This window comes from Ictidomys tridecemlineatus, chromosome 3, assembly GCF_052094955.1.
Source record: "Ictidomys tridecemlineatus isolate mIctTri1 chromosome 3, mIctTri1.hap1, whole genome shotgun sequence".
Taxonomy (NCBI): Eukaryota; Metazoa; Chordata; class Mammalia; order Rodentia; family Sciuridae; genus Ictidomys; species Ictidomys tridecemlineatus.
The window spans coordinates 11689425-11716043 of NC_135479.1; the positions used below are offsets into that span (position 1 = coordinate 11689425).

The following is a 26619-nucleotide window of genomic DNA, read 5'->3' on the forward strand; positions in this document are numbered from 1 at the left end:
CCCCAGCAGAGAAGGCCCACCCTGCCCTCAGGAGCATGTCAGACAGCAAAGCAGTGCAACCTGCAAATTAGCAATCCTCCTGCCTCAGCCTCCCAAGCAGCTGGGATTACAGGCATGTGCCACTGTACTTGACAACCTGCAAATGTTTCTAAATATGGCTGAATATGAAGACTAGCTCAAAATTATACTGGCATATCTGTTCCAGTTTGCAAGTCACTCTCTGGTTTATTCTGTTATTGTGGAAAGCAAGAAAGCATAGTATTGAGTATCAGACTTGGACTACAAGAGTCCTATGACTCTGAGTATGAATCCTTGGCTCTAGCACCATAACTGGTTGTGTCCTCAACCTACATGCGTCCTTAACCTCTGAGGACCAAGGCTTTTAAGTACAAAATGAAGTGACGTGGGCTACATGCTCTCTTAGGTACTGCCAAGGATGATAAAAACTTAATGATCCTGTATCCTCATGGTGGAGAGCTGCAAATGCAGTAAACAATAATAGCATTTACCCTATCATTTGCCACTACTTACCACTTCTTATTGACTTATCTGCTCCTCACTAGACTAAGAATCCCATTAAGGCCGTCAGAGAAGTTCACTTGAATTCTTAGGATATAGTCTGGGCAGGTATACTTAATATATGTTTGCTCAAGAATGAATGAACATCAGGTGTATAACTGATCAAGTTACTGCCATCACTGAATGGGAAGTGATCATATGTAAAATAATTAAGTGCAACTGGCCCTCAGGATGCACAGATTCCACATTGTAGCTCCAATCACCCACAGGTTGAAAACATAAAGAAAAAGAATTCTGCTGGTATTGAACATGTATTTTGTCATTATTTCCTAAATATAAAGTATAATCCCTATTTGCATAACATTTACGTTGCTATTAGGTGTCATTAATCTAAAGTGTATGGGAGGCTGTGGGTAGACTATATGCAAATATTATGCCATTTTATATAAGGTACTTGAGCATTGAAATTCTCATATCCCAGGGGGTCCTGGAACCAATCCTCTGAGAATACTGAAGAACAAAAAAGACCAAAGAATGGCTGTACAAAGTTAAAATCTTCTGTATTTTCCTGTAGATGAAGTAGTCTGACAGATCAGCAATATTGTTAACTGACAATAAACTCTTCCACCAGTGAAATTAAAAGGAACAGGCTCACATAAATACAATGTCCTCTTGAACTTCAAAAAGGTCTGAAAAACCACAACCTGTTAAGGCAGGTGGTTGAAAGTACTGCAAAAGGGAAATGAGAACAGTCAGCTTGACTTCAAGTGAATCTCCTCCACTTCCTCGCCTCTCTTCCCTCTTCTAGTCTGGCCTCTCCCTTGCCACATCACCTGGCGGTCAGCACAAGTAACCTTCCTATTGCCAAAATCAACAGCGTTGTCCTTCTGCACCTGCCCAGAGCCCTCATTGGTGCCTGGCACCCTGGCTACTTCTTGAAATACTTTCCTGGCTTCCATGGCTTCCTATGTCCCTGAAGTTCTCCTCTGTCTGCCATTTCTGCTAGCATCGCCATCTCCGAACATTCTCAAAAAGACATGAAGACTTCTTAAGACTCTACTATGAGCCCAAACCTTTTCTCATTTTACACACTTTCCCTGAGAAATCATAAGCATTATATGGGCTTTAAATATCACCTGGCTATAACTAGCCAAACTGTCTGCTTGGTATCTCCAACCTGTATGCCTCGAAGATTTCAAACTACTATGCCCAAATCTTCCCCCTCAAAGTTCATTCCCCACATCAGTAAAAAGCGCCAACGTCCATCTATCTGTTAAAGCCAGAAACCCACATCCCCCATAACCTACGCCTTTCTCCCTCACCCCATGTCCACCAGATCCAACGATTTGCCCTACAAAGCAGATATTGAATTCATTTTCTTTCCACTTCTCTGGCCACCACTGGATGCCAAGCTGCTCATTTTACAAGTCTCCCAACTCTAGAATTGGTTCACACCCAGGATGGGACCTGGCATCAAGGCTCTCCCCATTCTCACAAAGCAGCCTGAACGATCTTGCCTAAAATCCTTTGGTGGCTTCTTGATTCATTCAGAGAAAACCCAAATCCTCAAAGTGGCCTACAGACCTGGCAGTTAACTGGCTTCTGCCCATCTCTGACCAGGTCAAACATCCCTCATGCTCCACCCTCCCTGGCCATGAGCACATTCTCTGACAGCAACGGGCTTTCCCATCCTCAGTGCTCCTTCTTTCTCCTTCTTGCCTGGCTGTCAGTCTCTCCATGGAGTCTTAACCAAAATATCATGTCCTCAGACCAACCTCTTGGAATCTTGTTGCTTCCTTTTCCTTCAGAGCACTGATCACATGCATAATTATATATTGGTTAGTTTGCCTATTTAGCAAACAACTAGGATCTACGGGCAATAGAGATTACTTTCATTTGGCTCGCTAGCAAACATCTAGCTGCAAAAAAGCACCTACTTCATCTACAGGTGAGCAAGAGCACCAAAAGCAGATAAAGAAAGTCACTAGAACTGAATAACAGGGCTCCTGTACTCTACCCAGGGCTTTCCTACACCCCCCCTTAAGTATTTTTAGTTATAGATGGACACAATACCTTCATTTTATTTATTTATTTATTTTTATATGGTTTGAACCCAGTGACTCACACGTGCTACCACTGAGCCACAACTATAATGAAATTGGATACTCTTTTTTGGCAGATAGGGGGATACCAGGAATTAAACTCAGGGGCATTTGACCACTGAGCCACATCCCCAGCCCTATTTTGTTTTTATTTTGAGACAGGATTAAGTGAGTTGCTTAGCACCCTGCTTTTGCTGAGGCTGGCTTTGAATGGGTGATCCTCCTGTCTCAATCTCCCAAACCGCTGGGATTACAGGTGGATACTTTTAAAGTAACTCCCAAAACCTAATGCTTGCACACAGAATAAAATATAATTATATATAAAAATAATCAGGGGCTGGGGTTGTGGCTCAGTAGTGGAATGCTTGCCTGGCATGTGTGGGGCACTGGGTTCAATTCTCAGCACCACATACAAATAAATAAAGGTCCATCGACAACTAAAAAAAAAAAAAAAAAAAATCAGGAAGACAGTCCTGTAAAAAATGTACTTATGCAGAATAAACTTTTTCATAAAATACATTTTCAAAAGAAAGACACCAGGTTGGGGATATAGCTCAGTGGTAGATGATCTGCATAATATGCCTGAGGCCCCGGACTCAACCCCCAGTACTACCAAAAGGAAAAAATAATACCACACACTAAGGCCAAACATGCAAAGTACTGTTCAACAAAGGACTTCCAGGTTCTCTTACTAAATTATATTATCAATTGTCGAATTGGTTGCACTTAATCAAAACATACCATGATTTAAAAGTTGGTAAAAATTAAGCAGGTGCAGCTCTCCTTGTCCTAGCGTAGAGGTGAAGTGCACATAACCTACATGGTAACAATTAAATGTCCCTACCATTATTTAAGCTGTAGCAAATAAAGATAGTTTTAATGTAAATGTGGTAAAGTTAGTAGGAGTTAAAAATAGGAAAACATTTGTACCACAAAAGTTTTATCTGAGGTCTTTTTGAGATGGGTTCATGCAGAACAGCTGGTGAACAGTCAGCTACATTCAAATACACATAAAATAACTAAATGGAGCTTCCCAAGAACAAAAGGACTGTCGCCATCACTTCTTTTCATGTCATGTCATGAGATATCCACTACTGGCCATCCTGTGGCGTGACAATCTTTGAGTCCAGAGCTAACCTCAATTTGGTCAGCCAGGACACTAAGCACAAGGTCAAGTCATGAACAACTTGCCCACCAGCAAGAGGCATATTCCCTAAACCAAGACTCTGGTGTGGAAGGGCCCATGATTGAGGCAAACACGCCTCACCCCACAGAGACTGAGCGGTGCATCGAGTCCCTGATTGCCGTTTTCCAGAAGTATGCTGGGAAGGATGGGAACAGCAGCACCATCTCCAAGGGGGAGTTCCTGAGCTTCATGCATACAGAACTGGCTGCCTTCACAAAGAACCAGAAGGATCCTGGTGTCCTTGACCGCATGATGAAGAAGCTGGAGCTCAACAGTGATGCACTACTAGATTTCCAAGAATTTCTCAACCTCATTGGTGGCTTAGCCGTGGCTTGCCATGACTCCTTCATGAAATCTGCCCAACCCCAGAAGCGTATGTGAGGCCCCCATGAGCCTGGCCTCAAAACCTTCCTCTTCCCTCGAGTCACCCCAGCCCCCACACACCCTGAGCCCACCACCTCCACCACAATGGGGAGCCCACTCCTGCTCGTGATAATAAAACTATCTTTAAAAAAAAAAAAAAAGTTTTATCTGAATTGTCCAAACCAACTTATTTATTTGGAGACATGGTCTCACCATGTTGTCCACAATGACCTCAAATTCCTGGGCTCAAGCGATTTTCCTGCCTCAGTCTCCCTAACAGCAGGGACTATATGGGTGTACTGCCATGCCTTGCACACATCATTCTTTTTAAGAACTTTGATTAGCATAAATAATGTTTACAGCTTTTTTATACTATTTAGTCATTTAGATTTATAAAAATGAATTTAACTGGGTATAGTGGCACACACCTGTAATCCCATAATTGCAAGGCTGAGGCAGAAAGATCAAGTTCAAGGACAGCCTTGGCAATTTAGTGAGTCACAGTCTCAAAATAAAAATTAAAAAAGGTTACTCAGTGGCACAGCACTCCTAGGTTCAACTTCAATCCCCAATACCTCCTAACAAAGAGAATCTGGAAACCATCTTACAATTAATTAGTAGCAATTTTATTTGTCTGAAATATATTCACGTATACATTCTCATTTGTTGATTATACCACAGCAGAGCTATCCAAACAATAATCTAGTGTGTCTCTCCAGCAACTGGGAAAATCTGGGAAAAAGTTGCTCATTATTAGGAGCTTCAATGAGTTTTTCCTCTTCCTTTATATCAATGAATAGTCAACCAGACTTCATATCAGAAGTCCACATTAAAAGCACATATTACTGGGCAGGGATTGTGGCTCAGTGGCAGAGCCTCACATGTGTGAAGCACTGGATTCGATCCTCAGCACCACATAAAAATAAACAAACAATAAAGGTGTTGTGTCCATCTATAACTAAACAAATACAAAAAAAAAAAATCCAGCATATATACTGATCCTCTATATAACTTCTACTAAGACAATTCACCCTGTTAAATAGTTACCCAGAGAACAGGAAAACAGTAATCAGGATGCTGAAAAGGAAAGTGAAAGTCCCCCCACTTCAATCATTATTTCAGCTCTTTTTCTTTAATTTTTTCTAAAATGGTTTACAGAGATGAGAAATGCCCTATTTACAAACCAAATATAGCTGTCCTGGCTCAAAGAACCCAGATACTGTTATACTTTGGGGGAGGTGGGGTGGCATAGAAGAGTTCTGTTTGATGGCCAACACTGGTTTTCAATGCTAAAATCAAAACTTTTTCTTTATGGGGTGCAAACTTGAAATTTATTTATAATTTGCTTCCTGGAAAAAGGTGGGGGATTCTCTGTTAGACTAATATTTTAAATTTGTTTTTATATAAAATAGTCAGATGCAGTAAGAACTCACCCAAAACCACACAGAACCTTAAAAAAAAAAAAAAAAAAAAAAGAGCATTCTGTATTTTATAATCAAAAGGAACTTTTTTTTTAATCCTTGGATGAAGCCCAATTGCCCCCTTTAACCTGAATACTCATAAAGCCTCTGCCAAATCACAGGCAGGAAAATGGTGGAAAGGGAGAGTACGCATGTGTGTATGTGTGGAAGGGAGCCACAGAGATGAAGGTGAAGGGAGAGCAGCAGAGCGAGCCCCCTCAGTGGGTGGCAGACACCTGCACCTGTGCTGCAGGTTATCTGGCCACAATTGAGTGGAAAGACTAGGATTTGGCCAGCTTTGCCTAAACATCTAAAGCATTTCAGGAACACATTTTCCAAACCATTAGATAATTCTGGCTAGATATCTCAGAGTGAAGATGAGACCAACCCTAGCCCCATGTGGTGGCACACACCTTCAATCCCAGCTACTTGGGAGGCTGAGGCAGGAGGATCTCAAATTGGAAGCCAGTCCAAGCAACTTAGCAGCACCCTGTCTCAAAATAAAAAGGGCTGGGGATACATAGCTCAGTGGCAGAGTGCTTGCCTAACATGCAACGAGGACTTGGGTCTAATCCCCAGTGGTACCACCACAACAGAAAAAGAGGCTATGGGAGATCGATACTGTCACACCTATGTAATGCATTTATTATTTTCAAAATACGTTTATTTTCATTACAAGTTACCCATCCAAAATCTGGAAATCCAAATTCTGAAATGCTCCAAAATCCAAAACATTTTGAGCACCAATGTGACACCAAAAGTGGAAAATTTCTCACTGACCTCAAGTGACAGGTCACAGACAAATAGGCACACTAAGAATACCATATAAAACTAGATTCAGTTATGTGTACAATATGTATAAGAAATGAATTTTGTGTTTAGACTTGGATCCCACCCCTAAGAAATACATTATGTGCAAAATATTTCAAAAGCTGAAACATCCAAAACACTTCTGGGCCTATACATTCCAGATAAGAGATACTCAACCCAGGTTACATTTAATTCTTTAGAATTTCAGAATCTGCAAATTACAGAATTTGTTTTAAAAATTATTTATAAATACATATAAGGACTAGCCATAAAGATACAGTCCCATCACTTACAAAATGTTTTTCAACAAGTACTGTGAAGAATGAAGAACCACCTCATACAAATTTTTGACCTGACAATGCTATTAGTAGGCAACAAGAACCAATGTAACAAGGAACACCTCAAATCTCCCTTGGGTGTGTGATCTTACTAAAGAAAACACATTTTCTAACAAGAAGTAAGCTGTTGGGCTGGGGACAGAGCTCAGGGGTAGTGAATGCTAATATACTTAATACATATTAAGCACCGTGCCAAAGGCTTCACATGGATCATCCCATGCAATACAACAACTAATAGTAGATCCTGTGATTGTCCCTATTTTACAGTCATCCCATGCAATACAACAACTAATAGTAGATCCTGTGACTGTCCCCATTTTACAGACGCTGAGGGACTCACTCAAGCTTACAGTTAGTGGCAGCGATCTGGCTGGCCACTTTGTTCCACTTTTACCTCATAGCACAACACAAACCACATCAAATCTTAAAGTCATCACATTAAAACCATGTGTAAAAATGTTTTACAATATATAAAACAACAAGTGAAAATAGTTATTTTTAAAATTTTATAGAGGATAAAAGTGGGCCAAAAAGCATACACAGCACAAACCAGCTAACAGGTCTTTGTACTTAGACCAAAAATAAAAATAAATCAATGAAGTGTAAGTCTACCAAAGTACTCCGTGTCTACTGCAGACTAGATAAGGATGAAAAAAGTTCACCCACCACACTGATTTAAAAATCTCTTTGTGCTGGACTGTGGCTCAGTAGTAGAGTGCTTGCCTAGCATGCGAGAGGTACTGGGTTCGATCTCCAGCACCACATTAAAAAAAAATAATAAAAATAAAAAATAAAGGTATTGTGTCTGCAACTAAAAATATTTTAAAAAACCCCTCCTTGATCCATTTTTCCAAAAGAGTGATTAAATATCAAAGATTAACAACTATCACCACTGCAAAAGATTAGTAACATTGGCCAAGTCCACTCAAGTCCAGTTCTCAAAACTATTTCCTTGATCTGTATCATTACATTCTCCCCCCCCCCCCGCCCACCGCTTTTTTTTGGGTACTAAGAGTTGAATCCAGGAGTGCTTAACCACTGCATCACACCCCCAGCCCGTTTTACATTTTATTTCGATTCAGGGTCTCACTAAGTTGTGGAGGCTGGCTTTGAACTCTCAATCCTCCTTTCTCAGCCTCCCAAGTTGCTGCAATTATAGGTGCGTGCCACCACGTACAGTCAGCTTCAGCCCATTCTGAATACTGCTCTATGCTAGTGACTCTAGCATCATTAAAAAAGATAGAAATCTCCGGACACAATGGCACACGCCTGTATCCCAGCAGCGCAGGAGACTGAGACAGCCTTACCAATTTAGCAAAGCACTGAGAGAGAGAGAGAGACTTGCAATGAAATAAAAACCACTGCTAATTTACAGGAAAAAGAACCACATTTAAAAAATTAAGTCAAACTACAATGTGAGTTGTTCACATGCAGTATAAAAACTGTGACTTAATTACATAAGAAGCATTTCAAAAAATTTCACAAAAACAATAAATGTTCTGATACCCCGACTCCAAAAACAAAAGCAAATGTGGATAATTATACACAGGATAGGTGCAAAACGTAGAAAATGTATGGCTGCCTCTTAGCTGACTGACTGCCATTAAACTTGTGTTTTTCAGAGTACAAAAAGCCATGTTCACAGATGGACAATCAGCTGAGGATCACCACTACACGAACCTTCAAGAAGATGCAGCCTGAGCCTTTACCAAGGTTATAAGGGACAGGCAGGACTAACCAGACTACTCTAAGTTATTATATTTACCATGAAATGTTACTTAAAATTATTTATATCCTAACTATAAGTTGGTTAGTAAAGCAAAAAAGGAACAAATACCTTAGGGATATGATAAAAGTTCAGAATATGTAAAGGATTACATGAATATCACTTTAATGTCGAATACTCTTAATAAAACTTTACACATACTTAAAATAATATGCTAGAACTTAACGGAGGAAGGCTGATTACTTGTGTGTGGGGGTGGTGGTCAGAAAGAATGCCCCATGGATATGTGTGAGCCTTGCCAATAGGTTCAATGGCCAGCACTGCAGACGAGGAATAAGCAGAGGGGTCCAGGGTCTGTTCTGTCATTTACTAGGTCTATGAATCAAAACATCTCAAGGAACCTGGGTCTCAGCTTTTTAATTTGTAAAGTGAGAACAGCAGCAAGTATTTTGTTTCTCCCATGACTTTAATTAATTAATTTATTTATTTATTTATTTTAAAAGCGAGAATGATAGAGGGAGAGAGAGAGAGAGAGAATTTTTTTTTAATATTTATTTTTTAGTTATCGGAGGACACAACATCGTTGTTTGTATGTGGTGCTGAGGATCGAACTCGGGCCGCACGCATGCCAGGCGACTGCGCTACCACTTGAGCCACATCCCCAGCCCCTTAATTTATTTTTTTAAGGATGAGATGACAACGTATGTAATAGAGCTTTGAAAAGTACAAAGCAACTATTACAAACATGAAGTTATTAAGCGGCACTTTTAGGTACCAACACTGAAAAGTAATTATCTGAAGAAAGAAATTGGTACCTGTTTGGGCCAATATGACTAGATGCCCTGATTCAGTTGGGCTGCTGCCCATCTGCAAAAGATGAACAGGGACTATTCCGTCCAGGAGCTACAGACCATTATGCTTTTCTTTAAAGCAAGCACAAACCTTTTCCTGCATTAAGTCCACACTCTCAGTAAAGAGTTCTGAAACTAAAGTCTTGCTTTCATAACAACTATTTCCTTGTTCCATCCTCTTATTTTTTAATAAACATTTTCAAAGCAGCATAAGTTACTATACCAAAGTCCAGTTTAGCAATAAAAGTAATACAGAAAGCAGCAAAGGAGTTTCCAATTCCCTTTTAGCACCAAGAGCCCAGATATCCTAGTCAAGCTTCCAGCCAAAAAAAGTAAACATGAAAATGTCAACACTCAAGTGATTAAGCCTATGTGCACATGCGCTCACTTACACACCCCTCACAAAGTTACATTAAAACTATAAGCACATACCAAAACATCCTTTGTGTTTAAAGTAAACAATACTATGGCTCTGGGTTTCCAAGGTTTGGCTAAAGTAAGAGCAAACACTCTTACATCTGATCAAATTCACCCAAAGGAAGTTCTACCTATAAAAGACATAAACTAAATCTCTACCATCTCTTAATTTTATATAATCCTTATATTTTAAAAGCCAGGAGACTCTACTCTAAACCTAGAATCAGTAAACACTCAACAGTTTTTTAGAATGGAAGTCAAAGTCCTTCCTTGATTTTACTGAGAGAAAGTGGATCAAATTCTACAACAGAAATATAGAATTTATAACTGAATAGTAAGTAATAACTGAATCGCTTTTTAAAGCAAATCAAAATCAGTGTTAATGAATAAACAAATGACTCTGATTCAATTATATTTTAATTATATGCTGCAGTGCAAATAAAGAAAAATATTTTAGTCAAAACAGAAGTTTCTAGTTCTACTTTGGTTGTCACTCAGCTCCTTTTTATAGGCCAATGACAAAACTAAATAGTTACTTTGTTACACAGACTATCTTCATGAATAAACTACTTTATCAGCTTGGAGAAGTACAACTTTCATCAAGTACAAACTATCACTTGAGTAAGAAAAGTCAAGTCCAACTAAAGTCACCATAATTAACAAAGAAAATAGTTTTGGTTTTAGGAATTGAAAAGACTGGCTGTTGCAGGAAGCTGTATTAGCACTGACAATGTTAATATTAAACACTTTAATAAACTAGGAAGCTACAGGGTGTTCCTCTCACTAAGTCACACGCTGTCCAGTCTTGTCCTATACAACCAGTGTTGCTCACACTTCTCAACAGGAGCTGCAAATCAAAAAATGAAAACAGGGCTGGGGTTGTGACTCGGGGGGTAGATTGCTCACCTAGTATGTGATTAAGTGCTCATCTAGTATGCTCACCTCAGCACTACATAAAAATAAAATAAAGCTATTGTGTCCATCTACAACTAAAAAATATTAAAAAAAAAAAAAAGAAAGAAAGAAAACAGTTCGCATTGACTCCCAGCCACTGTGTTGGTCTGATCCATATCGCCAACTGCATCATACATCCCAGCTAATCCTTAACCCCCTTATCTCTTTTGATTACCACATTACCTAGCTTTTGTCATTTCATTCATTTTTTTCTAAAGAATTAGTGCAGTGAGTGGCAGGCTACACTCTAAAGTACAAACTGGGGAATTATAAATATTTATCCAGTGCTCAAGGAACTGCTTTTTATTATTCTCAAAGTGCAATTTATAACTATAACTATGAAGTTACACTAAGTTTTAACAAGAAATGTGAGTCTTAGATTTTTATTTTCCACAGTAAGCTATTTAGTTTTCCCATAATGGGACTAACCAGAAAAGGAAATGTCTGCCTTTGGGAACTTAGAAAACACTTAGGTTTGCACCCGAAGTTATTACTAACAAAACAGTGGCCTTCTGTGGAAGACCACTAGATGGAATAGACTACTTCTCTACCCTTTATCCAAAAAATTGACTAAAAGGTATTCATTCATCTTAAGCAAAATGTTAATTATGGACAGCCTTAAAAATTGTAATTTTTCATTTCAATTTGCATTGGGTCTAATAATCAATCATTAGTTGAAAGGGAAAGACTAATTTTATCTGCTAATTCCTCTTACTTCCTTGACAGTTACTTTTCCTATCCAAAATTCAAAATTCTACAATGTTAAACATTACTAAAAAACAAAAAAATTATGATTTCATATATGCACACATATATGTGTATGTATGTGTATGTGTGTGAATACAAATATGTATATTATGTGTGTGTGTGTGTGTATATATATACTTTGGGGTACTGGGTATTGAACCCTGGGACCCTTTACCCCAGGCCTTTAAATTTTTTTTTTTTTTTTTTTTTTTGAGAAAGGATCTCACTATTGCTTAGGGCCTGGCTAAATTGCTGAGAATGACCTTGAACTTGTGATCCTCCTGCCTCAATCTCCCTAGTGGTTGGGATTACAGGTGTGCACCACTGCACCCAGCAAAAAAAAAAAAAAAAATATATATATATATATATATATATATATATGATTATATGATACAAAAACTTCTCATTTCCTGGAAAATTCAAACTACTGTAAGGACATGATTTATATTTCCCAGAAGTAACTTAATATAGAATGTTTCTTTTTCTTCTTTTTTTTTCCCCTAGAAGACTCTCTATAATTTAGAATGTCACTAAAAATGAGGAAATCAAGTGTTAGGCCATGAAAAAGACTAAGGAGGCAAGCCATGGGGCTTCTTCTGCATCAGCCAGGGGACAAACAGGAATGCAAGCAACTCTAAGGCACAGGAGGGCTTTGAGAATGTAAGCAGCAAGCACACTTGGGAGACCAGAGGGCACAGGGAGACACATTCCAGCCTCAGGGACTGGGAGGCTTCAAGTGAGACATTTTCCTAAGACACGTCAGGGGAAGGATGTGATGGGAACAAGTTCATCCAAATTATCTATGGTCATTTGCTTAAAATACAGATGACTGGGTCTCATCTGATTCTGGAACCAGATCCTCATGGAGTCTGGGAATCTACTTTTTTGTTTTAATGAGCATGCCAGTAAACCCGAAGCAAGGGATCCACAGACCACATTTAGTCACATTAAAATTTGATTACTACTGCTCTCAGTGAAAGGGTAAGAGCTGATGAACAGATAGGGTTCTCACAAAGGGACTACATGAGGAGTTTTATGGAAACAAGAGAATCAGAGCATGTGGTTATTAAGAGGTTGTACAGGGCACCAGGCACAGTGGCACACACCTGTAATCCCAGCAACTCCATAGGCTGAGGCAGGAGGATCACTAGTTCAAAACAAAATATAAAAAGGTAAGCGGTTAGGCATCCATGGGTTCAACTCCCCATACCTAAATAAATAAAAAAGGTTCCAGAGTGTGTTCGGCAGCCTAATGAAATCCCGTGTTGGAATCATAGGTAAGCTACTTGAGTCTTGACTCCCACAATGAGGCTGAGCTGTGTTCTGAAGGCAAGCAAGAATGGTCAAAGCTTTCTGAGCAATGCCATGCTGTGTTTAAACAAGATTACTTTGGAATTCACACAAGAGGAACAAGGACAATAATGTGTAAAGGAAGAAAGAAGGAAATGGCTGGGTCTGGTGGCACACCCCTGCAATCTCAGTGGCTAGGGAGGCTGAGGCAGGAGGATGGCTAGTTCAAAGCCAGCCTCAGCAACTTCGAGAGGTCCTAAGCAACTCGAAAGGACTCTAAATAAAATATAAAAAGGGCTGGAGATGTGGCTTAGTGGTTAAGTGCCCCTGGGTTCAATCTCCAGTACCAAAAAAAGAAGGAAATGGATGCAAGAGACTTTATGAACAAAGAAAGAACAGGATTGGGGATTTGCTGTATGGAGACAATTAGAGGGAACTAACAATAATTTTGAGGAAAATTTTAAATAAACCAAGAATCTTTTCAGTGCTCAACACTACGAAGAATCCAAAAGTTTAAAAGTCATTAAGGCAACATAATAATAAAGCACCTACTATACAGGCCAGTTCTATTAACAATGCCAAGGATACACCCAGGTAAAAAATACTGTCTCCAGTTTAAAATTAAATCTCACCTTGTTCCTCTTTTTTTGTGCCTTTACTTTTTCTTAAGAAAAAAGGATTTTTATTGCCTGCCTTTTAAACTTCTTAGCTCCTGAAGCATTAGCTGGCTCAAGTCAAGGGCATGCCAGTCTTCATCTTAAGTAGTTTTATCTATTAGTTTCAATGAAAAAGAAATATTTAGGCATCTTTATCAACAACAACATGAGTCCTAATGTGTGACTAAGATGTGAAAGCCCAACTTCAATTAGACGGACTTAGGGAAAATAAGGAACTTTCCCACAGAGAACTTTCAGGTACAGAGTTGTTTGTTTATTCATTCAATATGTACTGAATGGTTATTACAGATGGCTGTTTCTTTCCTGACCTTGAAAGATGAATGAGTAAGAGCCTGAGAAAACTTAAGAGCTGAAAATGTGGTCTGTCAAGAAATGAACTAAGAACAACAAGTAGCACTTAAAATCTAGAGGGATGGAGAAGGGAAATGAGAAAAGGTAAGCTAAGGAATGCATTCGAACAGGCCTAGTGAAAATAAAATAACACTGGCCCGAGCAAAAACCAACCAGAAATATGGGAATTGGATGGAAGCCACCTGTCAAGTTAAATTCATAATTTTCAACATGCATACTGCCAGCTTCTGAATTTTAACAATAACCTGAGACAGTCTCTGACTTTTAGAAATGAACAAACTGTCTGACAAGATACCTACACAAAAGCAGATAGTACTAGATAGTACAGAGTCAAACTGTAGTTATATGATACAAGCAAGAGCCATAATTCAATGAATGTCAGTTTAAGGTATCTGTTCTATAAAAAGATACCAGGAACACTTTTCTAGAACTTTGACTGGTTAAGATTGCTTCTGAGTACAAGCTGTAACAGCAAAGCCTGTTGGCTGTACATCCTTGTATAGCCACACCCATAAGTGAAGATCACTTTAATGTTGGTGACATCATCAACTTCCTAAGCGGTTTTACTTTTAACTGTCACTTTATTTTAATCATATTATAGTAGAACACTTCAGATTTGAACTATCTCCAAAGTGCGTATGGTCTGGACTACTATCAGTGTTGGATTCTTTCTGGTCTTTGGCAAATAAAACCCAGAATACAAGGCATTTAAAACTAAATTATAAAACATTTGATTTAAAAATCTCTCAATTATTATTTTTGTATCTTTAACCTGGATTCAGCCTTTCTTTTCTACACTTCTTCAGTGCTGTATAATAGCTACTAATTACTCTTGTCTAAGACCAAGGAGGAAAATTAAATGTAAAATAATTTGTTTCCCATGTGAAGCCTAGGTACAAAAAATATTGCTTTTTAATAAGAAACATTTTTTCCCCATCATTATGTACAACTATAATGCACAAGTAAAGAATGTGGAAAAAAGGGCTGGTTGGGATTATAGCTCAGTGGTAGAGCACTTGCTTAGTAGTGTATGAGGCACTGGGTTTGATCCTCAGCACCACATAAAAATAAATAAATAAAATAATATAAAAATGTTGTGTCCATCTACACTAAAAACATTTTTTAATTGTGGAAAAAATAAAAGAACTATAACATGAACCTCAGGTCCTTAAGAAAACACAAAAATGCAAAGAGAAAAGTACAATTATTGTTAACATTAATAAACATTTTAATCTCTGCATATCGAGGTATGTATCATGAGTATGCCTAAAGAGTAAAGAGCACACTTGTACTAAGTTCCAGTTACTGAACTCTTATTCCAAGAATAAAAGGCCAATTTTTCAGAAAGATGAACACTGTTGCTAGGGTTGGGAGAAAATTAGTTTCAAAACGAGAACAAAATTAGAAGAAAGTGCCTATGAAAATCATGACGACCTCACTTTCAAAAAGGAAAAAAGAAGCAGGGCAAGGTGGCACATTTCTGTAATCCAGTAACTTGGGAGGCTGAGGCAGAAGGATCCCAAGTTCAAAGCCAGCTTCTGCAACTTAGTGAGGCACTAAGCAACTTAACAAGACCCTGCCTCAAAATTAAAAAATAAAAAGGGGTGGGACTGTGGCACAGTGGTTAAATGTCCCCAGGTCCAATTCCTGGTACCCTCCCAACAAAAAAAAGAGAATGACCACTATGATAGCTTCATTAATTTGCCTTTTTTTTTCACGTTGCTCATACAGCAATACAAACAACTGAGGCTATAATTTTGGACAGATACATTATATTGTGGAAGTCAGTGAAAAATGCATGCTAAATCAAATATTATTTAGTCATTAAAATAAAACCACATTTTAAAAAAATCAAATATCTTACCAGTTGGAATTCTCGTCGCCGGTCATAGGCATTTTGTATACCATTGTCTGCCCATAAGGCTCTTATAGCAGGAAGATATTGTAAAAAGACCCGTGTTTCCACCATTCCCTGGGCAGCCAAGGGGGCCCGGGTGTCAAACGCCATCAACTTGTCTCCATGTAGCTGGTTTTCATTATCTCCCCAAGGAATATGAAGCTTCTCTCGAGCATCTACCAGCACCCTCATACCTTTGTTTAAAAAAAAAAAAAAAATTGTGGGGAAGAGTCATTAGATACTAATATAAGCTTTTATTCTAGTTTCTTAAAATTTCAACTACTCAGGGCCATCTACAAAAGTGAAATGGAGACCAGCAACAAATTAAACACTTGTATCTTCTCAAGGAAAAATGTTCTCACACCTTCTTAAGTTTACAGTCTTGAAGAGCAAATACTATTAATACAATCACTCTTTTTGAAAAATTTTAATATGCTGCAATTTATAAAATAATTTCTGGAGTGGAAGGTGGTCAAACCAAACTAGGAGAAGAAAAAGAGATTATGCTGTATAGCCTAATGTCTTGACGACAAGGGCTGCAAACAAGATTTTTATGAGCCCACCTAAAAGACATTTATTTACAAAACACTAAGAATTATATAACGTCTTCAGTTTAGTTCCTTAGTACCCAATACTGAGTCTTGTAGGAACACATTCAGAACCCCAAAATTTCTCCCAAATCAAGCTTCAAATCAGTGTAAGTTACAGAAAGGTCTTAGATTTTCCTAAAAAAGGGAGGAAGATCAACTGAAAAGTGATTTAAAAACAGGTATCAACTCACAAAGGTTAGTTCAAACTATACATTTCTAGCACTGAACTGTTAACTTTTGGTCCATCTTAACAATCTATCATGAAGTAATTTATTTGAAAAACTGAAAAACCATTTTGCTGTTAATTTTCTTATCACGCCAACTCAAAAAAACTGGATGCGTAATGGCTTCACCTCAGAATGATGCTCAAAATAGGTCACACTTAGGACTTAGTTTACATGAAGAAGCAGGTGTTTACCTAGCCCAAGTTAACATGTTGACTCTATTCATTAATGTAATTCCTCAAATTCACCTGCACTGGGATACAAAAGTACCTTCAATTAAGGGCTGGCAAGGCAGAGTCTGCAACTCTGAAAGAGACCTTAATTAGTATGGGTTAAACATTCAGGCAGGCTAAATACAATTGTCTTTTACAGTTTAACTGCAGAGGTACCAAGGTTAAGAGCTGGTTGCTGTCTGTGAGCTCCTGGCCTAGTGTTCACCAATTACTGCCTCACAAACCCTCCCTCTCCAGGCAAACCCAGGGAGGGGGGGGAAAAGTGACATTAAGGAGTTGCTTATGTACTTCCTGAACAAGAAACCCCACTTAAAATACACTGCTTGAAAAGGCCTGCCATTTGCAGCAATCTCCTAGACAAAATGTTCCACAGATAACATAAGGAGAATTATGATGCACCTGACATCTCAGTTCTGTCAGTGCCTTTTATGTAAAAAAATATCTGACACTAGAAAAATGAGAGCTGTTTCTTTTAAATGACAAAATAAAAACCACCTTTCCGATTTCTTTGTCCAGAAATAAAGACCTGTGTATTTTTCACTTGAGAGCAACGTTTAATTTTAAAAATACTGTCAAACAGGAGCAGAGCCTATTATCCAAACTAACAGTGATTCACTGAGTTCACCTGTACAGGATCCCCATCACTTTTAGACCAAAGTTTTCATACTGCCACACAATTTCATTTAAATAGGAAAACCAGGACCCTCCCCTTTTCTCTTGCGCCCAGTTATTTAGTAAAAAAAAAAAAAAAGGAAAGAAAGAAAAAAGTGAAAGATGTTGCAGGGTGATTAAAGGCACACATCCTGTAACACTGGGGCGAAAAAACCACTCGTGCTAGTTTTTCTAGGTAAACTGCATGGATCCACTCTTCCCTGGTGCCAGCAGTAAAGGTGACACCCTCAACTTTCGCAGCTTTGCCTAAGCTGGCCCTGGGGGCCATCACTTTGACAAGAGGCAAAAGTTTCCTTAACGAGATGGTTTCAGAATTCCCTTGCTCACCAGCCGGGCCAAGGAAGCCCGGGAACTGGGAGCGCCCTCGACCTTGTGGCTGGGTCACCCACCAGGCGCCGCGAGGCTCGCGCAGGGGGCTGATCTCGGGTGGTCCTGCCTGGCTTGCAGCGAGGAGGGCAGGGGAGGTCACCCCGCACCCCGAAACGCCCGGCTCGCCTCACTTCCCTCTCGGAGGAGGCGAGGCCAGCGGCGGGCTGTGGGGCCGGCAGTGACCGCCACCCCGGCCCCGTCTCACCTGGGAGCGACGGCGCCCCGGCGGCAGGAGCGGGGCCCGGCGCACCCCCTCCCCGCCCGCCCAGCAGCCGGCCCCGGGCCGGTGCCCCGCCGCGGACGGGGCTGGCGAGGGCGGTGCCCCGCCCCGCGCCCGCCGCCGCCCGGGTCCCCGGGTCCCCGGGTCCCCAGGTCCCCGCGCCCCCGGCCCCGGCCGGGCACCTTTGATCACGTTGCTGTAGATGGTGGGGCGGAACTCCTCGCGCGCGCGCTGGTCGAAGTCCTGCCCGTGGATGATCCTCATCTGCTTCAGGAAGGTGGACTTGCCGCTCTCGCCCGCGCCCAGCAGCAGGATCTTCACGAGCCGCTTCACGTAGGTCTTCTCCCGCGACAGGCATTTGTCGATCTCCTTGGACTTGCGCTGCTGCTCGGCCTCGCCGCTCGTGAGCACGCAGCCGGGGAAGCACACGGACAGCACGGACCGCGACGGCAGGAAGTCCGCCATCTTGCCGCCGCCGCCGCCTCGGCGGGCCCCTGCGGCTCCCTCCACCTCCTCCACGGGCGGCGGGCGGCTCCGGCACCCCGGCTCGAGGGCGGGGAGCGCTGCGGCGGCCCGAGCGCGCCCGGAGAGGGAGGGATCCAGCGAACTGACTCGCAGGGCGGGCCGGGCAGGGCGGGCCTGGCGAGCCGGGGAGGGAGGGAAGGAGGGCGGGCCCGGGAGGGGCGGCGGCCCCGAGGCGCGCGCACGCGCACGCTGCCTCCCGGGGGCGCGCACGCACTCACGCCGCGGCCTCTCCCGTCCCCCACGCCTCCTCGGGCCGGCCGGTCACGCGCTCGCTTCTCCGCCGGCCCGGCTGCTGCTGTCGCCGAGCGCGCGCGAGGAGGGCCGGGGAGCTGCGGTCACGTGGGCGGGTCTGGCGCGCGCCTACGGAGCCCAACTTTCTGTTTTCCTTTATCTGCTCCCACTTTTGCGCGGAAGCCCTCGTTCTCCGAGCCCCGGAGGCCGGACGCCTGATCAGCCTTTGGCTCCGTTTCTGCCCGACCGCTGCCACCACCCTTACTCCTAGGTAGCGCACCCGCCGTCTGCTGTCACTCCCTCCTGCCTCACGTCGAGGCCAGTGGCTGCGAGATCATTGCAGCAGCCGGCACGAGCCTTGGAAGGTGTTTAGTGCCTTTTCTTCAAGTGACTCCCTTTCCATTCTGCCTCCCGAAGACTGGAAGGATAACTAGATGTATCGATCACCGTCTTCCCACCTCTTTCTGGCATTTTCTGAGCCCTGCAAAAGGCCTTGGTTTGAGGAGAAAGAACTGGAATTGACGTTTGTCTGAGATGTGGTAGGAGAGGTTGTTAATGTCCGCTTTAATGTGGATTCCCACCCACGTTATGACCTCGGCAGTGCTTTGGCTCGCTGAAATTAGTGAATGAGGAGGAGGGTGAGGTCATGGTGAAAATCCCCCTGCACCGGACACTGCGATGCAGACTCTTCCCAACAAGGAAGCAGATAAGCAAACAGATTGAGAACTGCAGCAGGCAAATTTTAGGTTTCCTGCCAGACTACAGAGGATATGACCAGCAAGAGACTTTTTTCTGTCCTCACGACAGATTCAGGCCAGGACACCTGAGAGGGCTGCCAGGAGACTTGTCAGTGACAGCTGGGTTGGCAAAGTGACTGTAACAAGGACCCAGAAGCCGACTTTTTCATTCTTGGTATTGAGCTTCAAGTGGAAAAGCCAAAAGTGGTTTGGATTGTCTACTTTTGGCAGTGCAACACAATGCTCCTTGGTTTGGGCTTCAGAAACTTCCTGTGTTAGGGAGTTGGGGTAAAAGGTCAACACTCTGAGAGGCTTATGAACAAGTTTAAAAATCAGTGCTTATCAGTCTGAGTTGGGTTAGTGACTGAGAAGCCTCATGACTCAATTCTTCAGTTGCAGTAAACAATGCCTGTAGTTGGATTATCTCTTGCTGGACTGGCCAGGCCCAAGGGGTGGACATTCTACAATCTACAAAGTGAGGTAGACTTCCCTCTGGTATCTCTGGGTTACTAGGATCAGGATCACTGGGCAATGCTTTCAGTCTTCTGAATGTATGGCAAAAGTCAACTGTGGTTGGAAGATCTCCCTGTGGTCTCAACTAATGTTAGGGAGGCCTGTTCCTAAACCATGAAAGTACTAGCCACTGCCAAGGACAGGGACATAGTGCCAGCTCCCAAGCCCTTTTTCTGTTTTTACTCCAGGTGCTAATCTGAACTCTTTAGCAAAAACAGGAGGGAAGCCTCTAAGTTAGACTAGTTAACATCTTCTTCCTAAAGTGTGTTCAACGTAATGGGAAACAAGGATGCCTAGGAGGCAGGAAGATATTCCTGCCCCACTAGTTCATGTTGTGACATGTAGACAGCAGAGAAGCTGCTCAAAGCCCTACGTGGAACCTTGCTTGGCTCACGTCAAACCTGGCTGCTCTAATCAGTGTTTCTGAAAGACATCTTTTGGCACAGCCCAGGGTTTGGCCATAGCCATCCTACTTCTTCTAACTGGTGATCAACACATCTTGTGAATTATAACCATAAAAGTGGAAGAGAGTTTGGTGGTGCCTTAAAAAGTTAAACATAAGGGCTGGGAATGTGACTCAGCAGTTAAGTGCCCCTGTGTTTAATCCCTAGTACCAAAAAATAAAAATAAAAAGAAGTTCAACATAGATGTGACCTAGCAATTTCACTCCTGAGATATAATATACACCCCTAAAACTTGCACATCCTTGTTCATGGAAGCACTACTCAAAATAGTCAAGGGTGAAAATGACCAGCGGATGAATGGTAAACTGATATATCCATGCAATGGAATTATTCAGTTATTAAAAAGTGATGACATACTGATACATGCTACTACATGAACTTTTTTCCACATTTTTAAAAAATTGTTGCATTATAGTTGTACATAATGATGGGATTTATTGCCATATATTCCTACGTGCACACAATATAACAATATACTTTGGCCAATATCACCCCCCTCCCCCCCAGCACTTTCCTCTTCCCTCCCTGCTTCTCACCTCTTGGACCTTTTCCTCTACTGGTCTCCCTTTGTATGACATGAACTTTGAAAATATTATGCTAAATGAGGAAAAAAAAGGCCACATATGTATTGTATGGTCTGGTTTATAGGAAATATCCAGAATAGGCAAACTCACAGAAACAGAAAGCACATTGGCAGTTGCCAGAGGCTAAGGATGAAGGCAAAATGGGAAATGACTGGTTAATGGATAGAGATTTTCCTTTGCGGGTGATGAAAGTGTTTTGGAACTAGATAGTACTGATGCTTGCTGAACACTGATTGTGCTTAATGCCACTGATTTGCACACTTTAAAATGATCAAATGTGCTTGGTGTGGGTGGCTCATGCCTGTTATTCCAGCAGCTCAGGAGCCTCAGGCAAGAGGATCAGGAGTTCAAAGCTAGTCTCAGCAATTTAGCAAGTCCCTAAGCAACTTAGCTAGACCCTGTTTCAAAATAAACAATAAAAGTGCCTGGGGATGTGGCTCAGGGGTTAAGCACCCCCTGGCTTCAATCCGTGGTGCCAATAAATAAATAAAATGGTCAAATGAAGGTAGGGCATGGTGGTGCATAACTGTACTCATAGATACCTGGGAGGCTGAGGCAGGAGAATTATGAACTGAAGACCCAGCCTGGGCAACACAGTGAGACCCTATCTCAAAGTAAAATAAGTAAACAAAAATAAAAATAATAAAATTGTCAAATGGTGAGTTTTATGTTATGTGAATTTGGCTACAAGAAAAAAAAATGAGATAAGGAAAAGGTGTTTTCCTTAGTCACCGCCATCATTTAACTTTGAAGTTATGGCACAGTAAGGGCTGGGCATGTTGGCACATGACTGTAATCTTAGCTGCTCAGAGGCTGAGGCAGGAGGACCACAACTTCAAGGCCAGCCTCAGCAGTTTAGTGAGGCTGGAAGCTCAGTGGTAGGGCCCTTCTGGGGTCAATCCCCAGTACTCTGCTCTCCCCACCAAAAAAAGAAAGTATCACAGTGTGTATGTCATGAATAGAAATATCGCAGTGTTTATTTTTAAATATTGCCTATGACGATCTTATTTACAACATAAGCCAGTCTACTAGTTGCTCCAGATTACCATTATGGGATATTGATATTTTTATTTTCAGATAAGTTGTTTCATAAGTGGAAAAAAAAACCAAACTTTTTAAGGGAGTGCAGAGTATATTAGAATTGAATCTGCTGGATGCTATTTCCAGCAGGTCCAGATGTAAATTCATTGGAAACATCTGTATTGTCGCTAGCTAGTTAATCCGTATGCAAATGAAATACTTAGATGCCCCCTGGAGCTGTGTTAAAAGCACAGGAACAGTTGATGAGTTGCAGTGTTTGTTCTTGCTGGAAACTCAATGTTTAGTGGCAAACAGTCTTGCAAGATAAATAATGAAAAGTTTGACTAAAAAACGAAACACATTTCCAAATGGCTTTTCCCCTCGTGTCACATAGGATGGAATGAGTCCTTTCTAATAATCCTGTTATTCTTGAAATCTACTATTTGTACTTTGCTCTTGGAACTGAAAGAAAGGCTTCTATGTTATAGTCACGAGTTATTTTCAATTTTTTAAAAATGGTATTACTTAGGTTATTTACCATATTTTGTGCCAAATAACTTTGGGCTGTTTATAAAAATCAGGATTATCCACAAAGGACAAAAATGTGTCACCCTCAGACATATTCAAAAGAATGTGCCAAAGGCTCCAGGAACAGTTCCAACGAGGAGTTTAAAAAAAAAAAAAAAAGATCTTTTTTTTGAATGATGGGAAATATAATTTAAATAAATGTTTAGCTTGTCAAGGTGACTACTCACCACATAGAACAAGGCAACACCCATTTAGATGCGTTTATTTAAAAATCAGTCACATTACTGGATGATTAAACCTTGGGTTCATTTTCTAATGAGGCTGGTGACACATCCAGCAGTCTTATTACACAACTCCCTTCTGTCTCACATCAATATAAAATAGGTGGATTCTGATGCATCTTACAGATAAAGCAGCCATGGGCTTTCCTATTCTTCCCTTGCTGCCAGGAAGGCAAGGGAATCCCCAAACTGAACCATAATACAAACCTCTTACATATGCATGATAGTTTAAATGCCTCCAAGCACTCTGACCTAGTTATCTCATTCACTGCTCACAATAGCCTGACTAGGAACACCCCAGCATTAACCTCACTCTCCTGGGGCCCAGGGAGAAGCCCACAGGAGGAAATGCTTGAATGACTCTCTCCAAGCCTCGTTTACTGTGGCCAGTCACAGAGCAGGAACTGGAAGCTCTCTCTCTTGACTTTTAATGCCCTGCAATCTCTGATAGCACCCAAATAGCCCCCGGGCTTGGAATGTCGAGGTGTGTGAAGTTCAAGCTTGAGACAAGAGGCTAACTGTACTTAGACTTGAGGCACCAGGAGTCCAGTAGTTTTGTTTGTTGGTTGGTTGGTCTGTTTTTCCAGCCCCTTCCAGGCTGCCTGCCACCTTGAAGCTCCCCAGCTGTTAGGCTGATTCTATTAAGATGTTCCCTACTTTGAGCTCAGGCAGTGCTTGCAATATGTTCCAGGTGGCTGATGGGGAAATAAGTCAAGAGGAGCTGAGCTAATAGCAATATTTACCTGGCTTTGTCTAAACCCCACACATTATTCACTTAACAGGAGTTAGATCTGAAAGGGCAACTTTTTTTTTCGGTAATGAAATTTGATGTCGCCCTTACCAGAGTAAGTTTTTTCATGTGGAAAGTTTCATATGAAACTAGACATGTGGAATTGAATTGTGGGTGGTTTTGTTTGTTGTTGTTAATAATGGAAAACATGACTTTAATTATTGGCTGTATTTTTCTCAGCCTCCGAAAAAGATCCATGAGCTTCTGATGACCAGTGGCGACGTCAGCTCATCAGAAGTCAGAAGCCGGTATTGTCTCAAAGACATGCACCAGCACCCCTGGAAACAGCAGCACCTTGCTGGCTCTATCAGAACCCTTTATGGGCAATCTGCGTCTGTCTGAGACTCTTTCTGAGAAACTTGAAAGGTCCTGCTCACTCCCTCTCCTTTATTTTGCCTTGCTACTTTTTAAAAGGAGAGATGCTTTTGCTATTTTCTTGCCTGTAAATGATCTTGGGCAGAAACAAGTGATGATTCTTGCACAAGTTCTGTTTCTCCAGAGAAGATCAGGTCTGCAGTCTCAATTCATTCCTGGTAGCAGCAGCCTTCTTTCCCTGGGAACTCCGGGTTGGCAGGCCTAGACCTGCTGCTTCCAGCAACCACACTCCGACTAGCTGGCTGGTCTACAGGTAGCCTCACATGTCACAGCCTGCAGAGTTGGAGTTGACCTCAGAACAAAATGCCAGGAAGTGTCAGCTGTTGAATTTATCGAGCAGTAAGAGCTCATCCAGCGGCGCCGAGAAATAGTTCATGTGACCTTTTTCCAGACTACTGCAGATTGGCTCCCAGAACAAATCATGTCATCAATTAGTCTTTCTCCAAATTCCTATATCAGCTGCTAAGGAAGAAAAACAGCAAGCTCATAGGAGGATTCAGGGGACAGGAGCAACTGCTGAGTCAGAACGACAGCACAGCATCGGGCGGCTTCTAAGAGGAGGCATCAGAAGTCCTCCTTCTGCTCCAGTGATTAGCCTTCTCTTGACATCCCCCAACAGGGAGAGGTGGGGAGCACATAAAAGCCAGGGGAAGTGGCTCCGTGATTGTGATTGCTTGAGCTGCAGTAGGAAGAGCTCCTTAAGCAGCGAGGTAACCCACTATCAGGTCTAAACCCACCTGACTCATCACAAACTGTTCACTATTCACTTTGTTTTCCAGAGAAGGAATGCAGCCCGGTGGGGAGAAGGAACCTGGGTGAGAACTCAGTTAACAGACCCACCTTTGCCTTTCTCATCTGTAAAGTGGAAGCAGTCATACCTAGAATCCTCCGGAAGATTAAATTGTAGGACAAGTGTGCTCAGCGTCTGTCCACAGATGGGAGGCTTGACTGAGGAACAGTCGAGCCACTTGGAGGCTTAGCAGTAATGTCATTGTCAGAATGGCTCCCTTTATCTTCCCTAAATCTGCAGGTTAAGCCTCTGGCTCAGGTTCACTCATGGCTGCCAATGTATCCCCCAACAGGATCTGTTTCTGGTTTCAAAGTTCTGATCACAATAAGAAAGACATGCATATGAAAGGTTTCCCCCAAATCTTAACTCTGAAGAGGGGCAGGCAGGGTTTATTAATATCCACCAGGAATCTCAGGAGTCACCTCATCAACCAGAAAGCAGAGGTTCAAGTGGAGATGTTGGCACTATACATTAAGCACATGGGCTGTGGCCAGGCGTGGTGGCGCACAGCTGTAATCTCAGTGGCTTGAGAAGGTGAGGCAGGAGGATCACAAGTTCAAAGCCAGCCTCAGTAACTTGGTGAGGCCTTAAGCAACTCGGCAAGACCCTGTCTCTAAATAAAATATAAGAAGGGGCTGAGGATGTGGTTTAGTGCCCCTTGGTTCAATCCCTGGTACCAAAAAACAAAAACAACAACAACAACAAAAAAACCAAGCACATGAGCTTTTGTTTTCTAATCTTCAAAATCAGCACAGTAACCTCAGAGTGTTTCCATCAGGGCTATGTGAGATGGCAGAGCAGCCTCTAATCAGTTCCCTCTATCAGAATGCTTACTTGTCCAATTGATGAACTGTCATCCATCATCAAGCCCATGGGTAATGGAAAGGCTGACTCCTGGGCATGGCTGTTCATATTTTATGTAGAGCACCCCCCCCCACTCTCCGTGTGCACGCAGACACCACTGGACAGCTGTCAGGCCTAGTGATGGACACATCAATAGTACAGACCCCTTCAGGACAGACCACACCCAGAGAAGTAGGCTTGGCCTGCTTGAATAAGCAACTTTGGGGTCCTGGAACCTACAGTTCAGTCTGGGAGGACACCCAGTAAAGCAGTCAGGCAGGGGCTTCTCTTGCCGGGGTACTGGCATGCAGTGAGATAACATCTAAATCACCCCCTTTCACAAGGGCCAAAATCGATCTCCAAAACTTCCAAATCCCCAGGATCTTGAAGTGGATCCTAATGGGGACACTTTGTACAGTTGAAACACTCCATTAAGTCATTCACTAGCCAGTCCTTGGTCCAGGACTGTTTGGGCTCCTCCCAAAGGAGCCTGCTTAAGGCTCTGGTTGTCCCTGTTCTTCCCAAGGCCATTCAGGGCAGGAAACCAAAAAGCACTATGGAAAAGCAGATGTATAATGTTTTGAACTAAGTAAGCCTCCGTTACCCCATCATCCTGGGTTTCTGCAAAGTGAGGAAGCGCCTTTCAGGAGGAGGTAACCTCATCCCTTCCACGGGCTGGCCACAGGCAGGGCCTGATTCCCCTAAGACTTTCCTCCTTATATAAGCCAAGTGTGTGTTCCGAAATGTTGAGAGGTGGTGGGGTATGGCTTCCTGGTACAGCACTTACCTATAGTGCTTGAAGCCCTGGGTTTAATTCCTGGCACCAGCCCCCCCCCCACCCCACCAAAAAAAACGCTGGGGGAGGGGCTCAGGTTTAAAAAAAATAACAACTACTGCTCTAGGTGGTTTTCTCTCTTAGATTTGAACAAATCACTGAAACTC

General features: G+C 42.1%; 1 protein-coding gene, 1 long non-coding RNA gene and 1 pseudogene across 2 annotated transcripts in view; 2 read left to right on the forward strand and 1 right to left on the reverse strand.

Moving 5' to 3' along the window:
• Gna13 (G protein subunit alpha 13) overlaps window positions 1–18611 on the reverse strand; it is a 47414-nt gene extending 28803 nt beyond the window's left edge. Inside the window, exons 1-2 of the mRNA XM_078041814.1 lie at window positions 18179–18611; window positions 15656–15882 (exon numbers count right to left, since the gene is read on the reverse strand). Of these exons, the coding sequence (XP_077897940.1) occupies window positions 15656–15882; window positions 18179–18461 (510 nt within the window). The 5' untranslated portion in view covers window positions 18462–18611. The remainder of the gene's footprint in view (window positions 1–15655; window positions 15883–18178) is intronic.
• Window positions 3865–4236, forward strand: LOC144375581 (protein S100-A11 pseudogene; annotated as a pseudogene).
• Window positions 18612–18676: 65 nt separating the features above from the next.
• LOC144376005 (uncharacterized) lies at window positions 18677–25476 on the forward strand. The gene is made up of 2 exons (XR_013435993.1): window positions 18677–19969; window positions 23850–25476. It is a non-coding gene; the product is annotated as an uncharacterized LOC144376005 (long non-coding RNA).
• Window positions 25477–26619: the final 1143 nt, after the last annotated feature.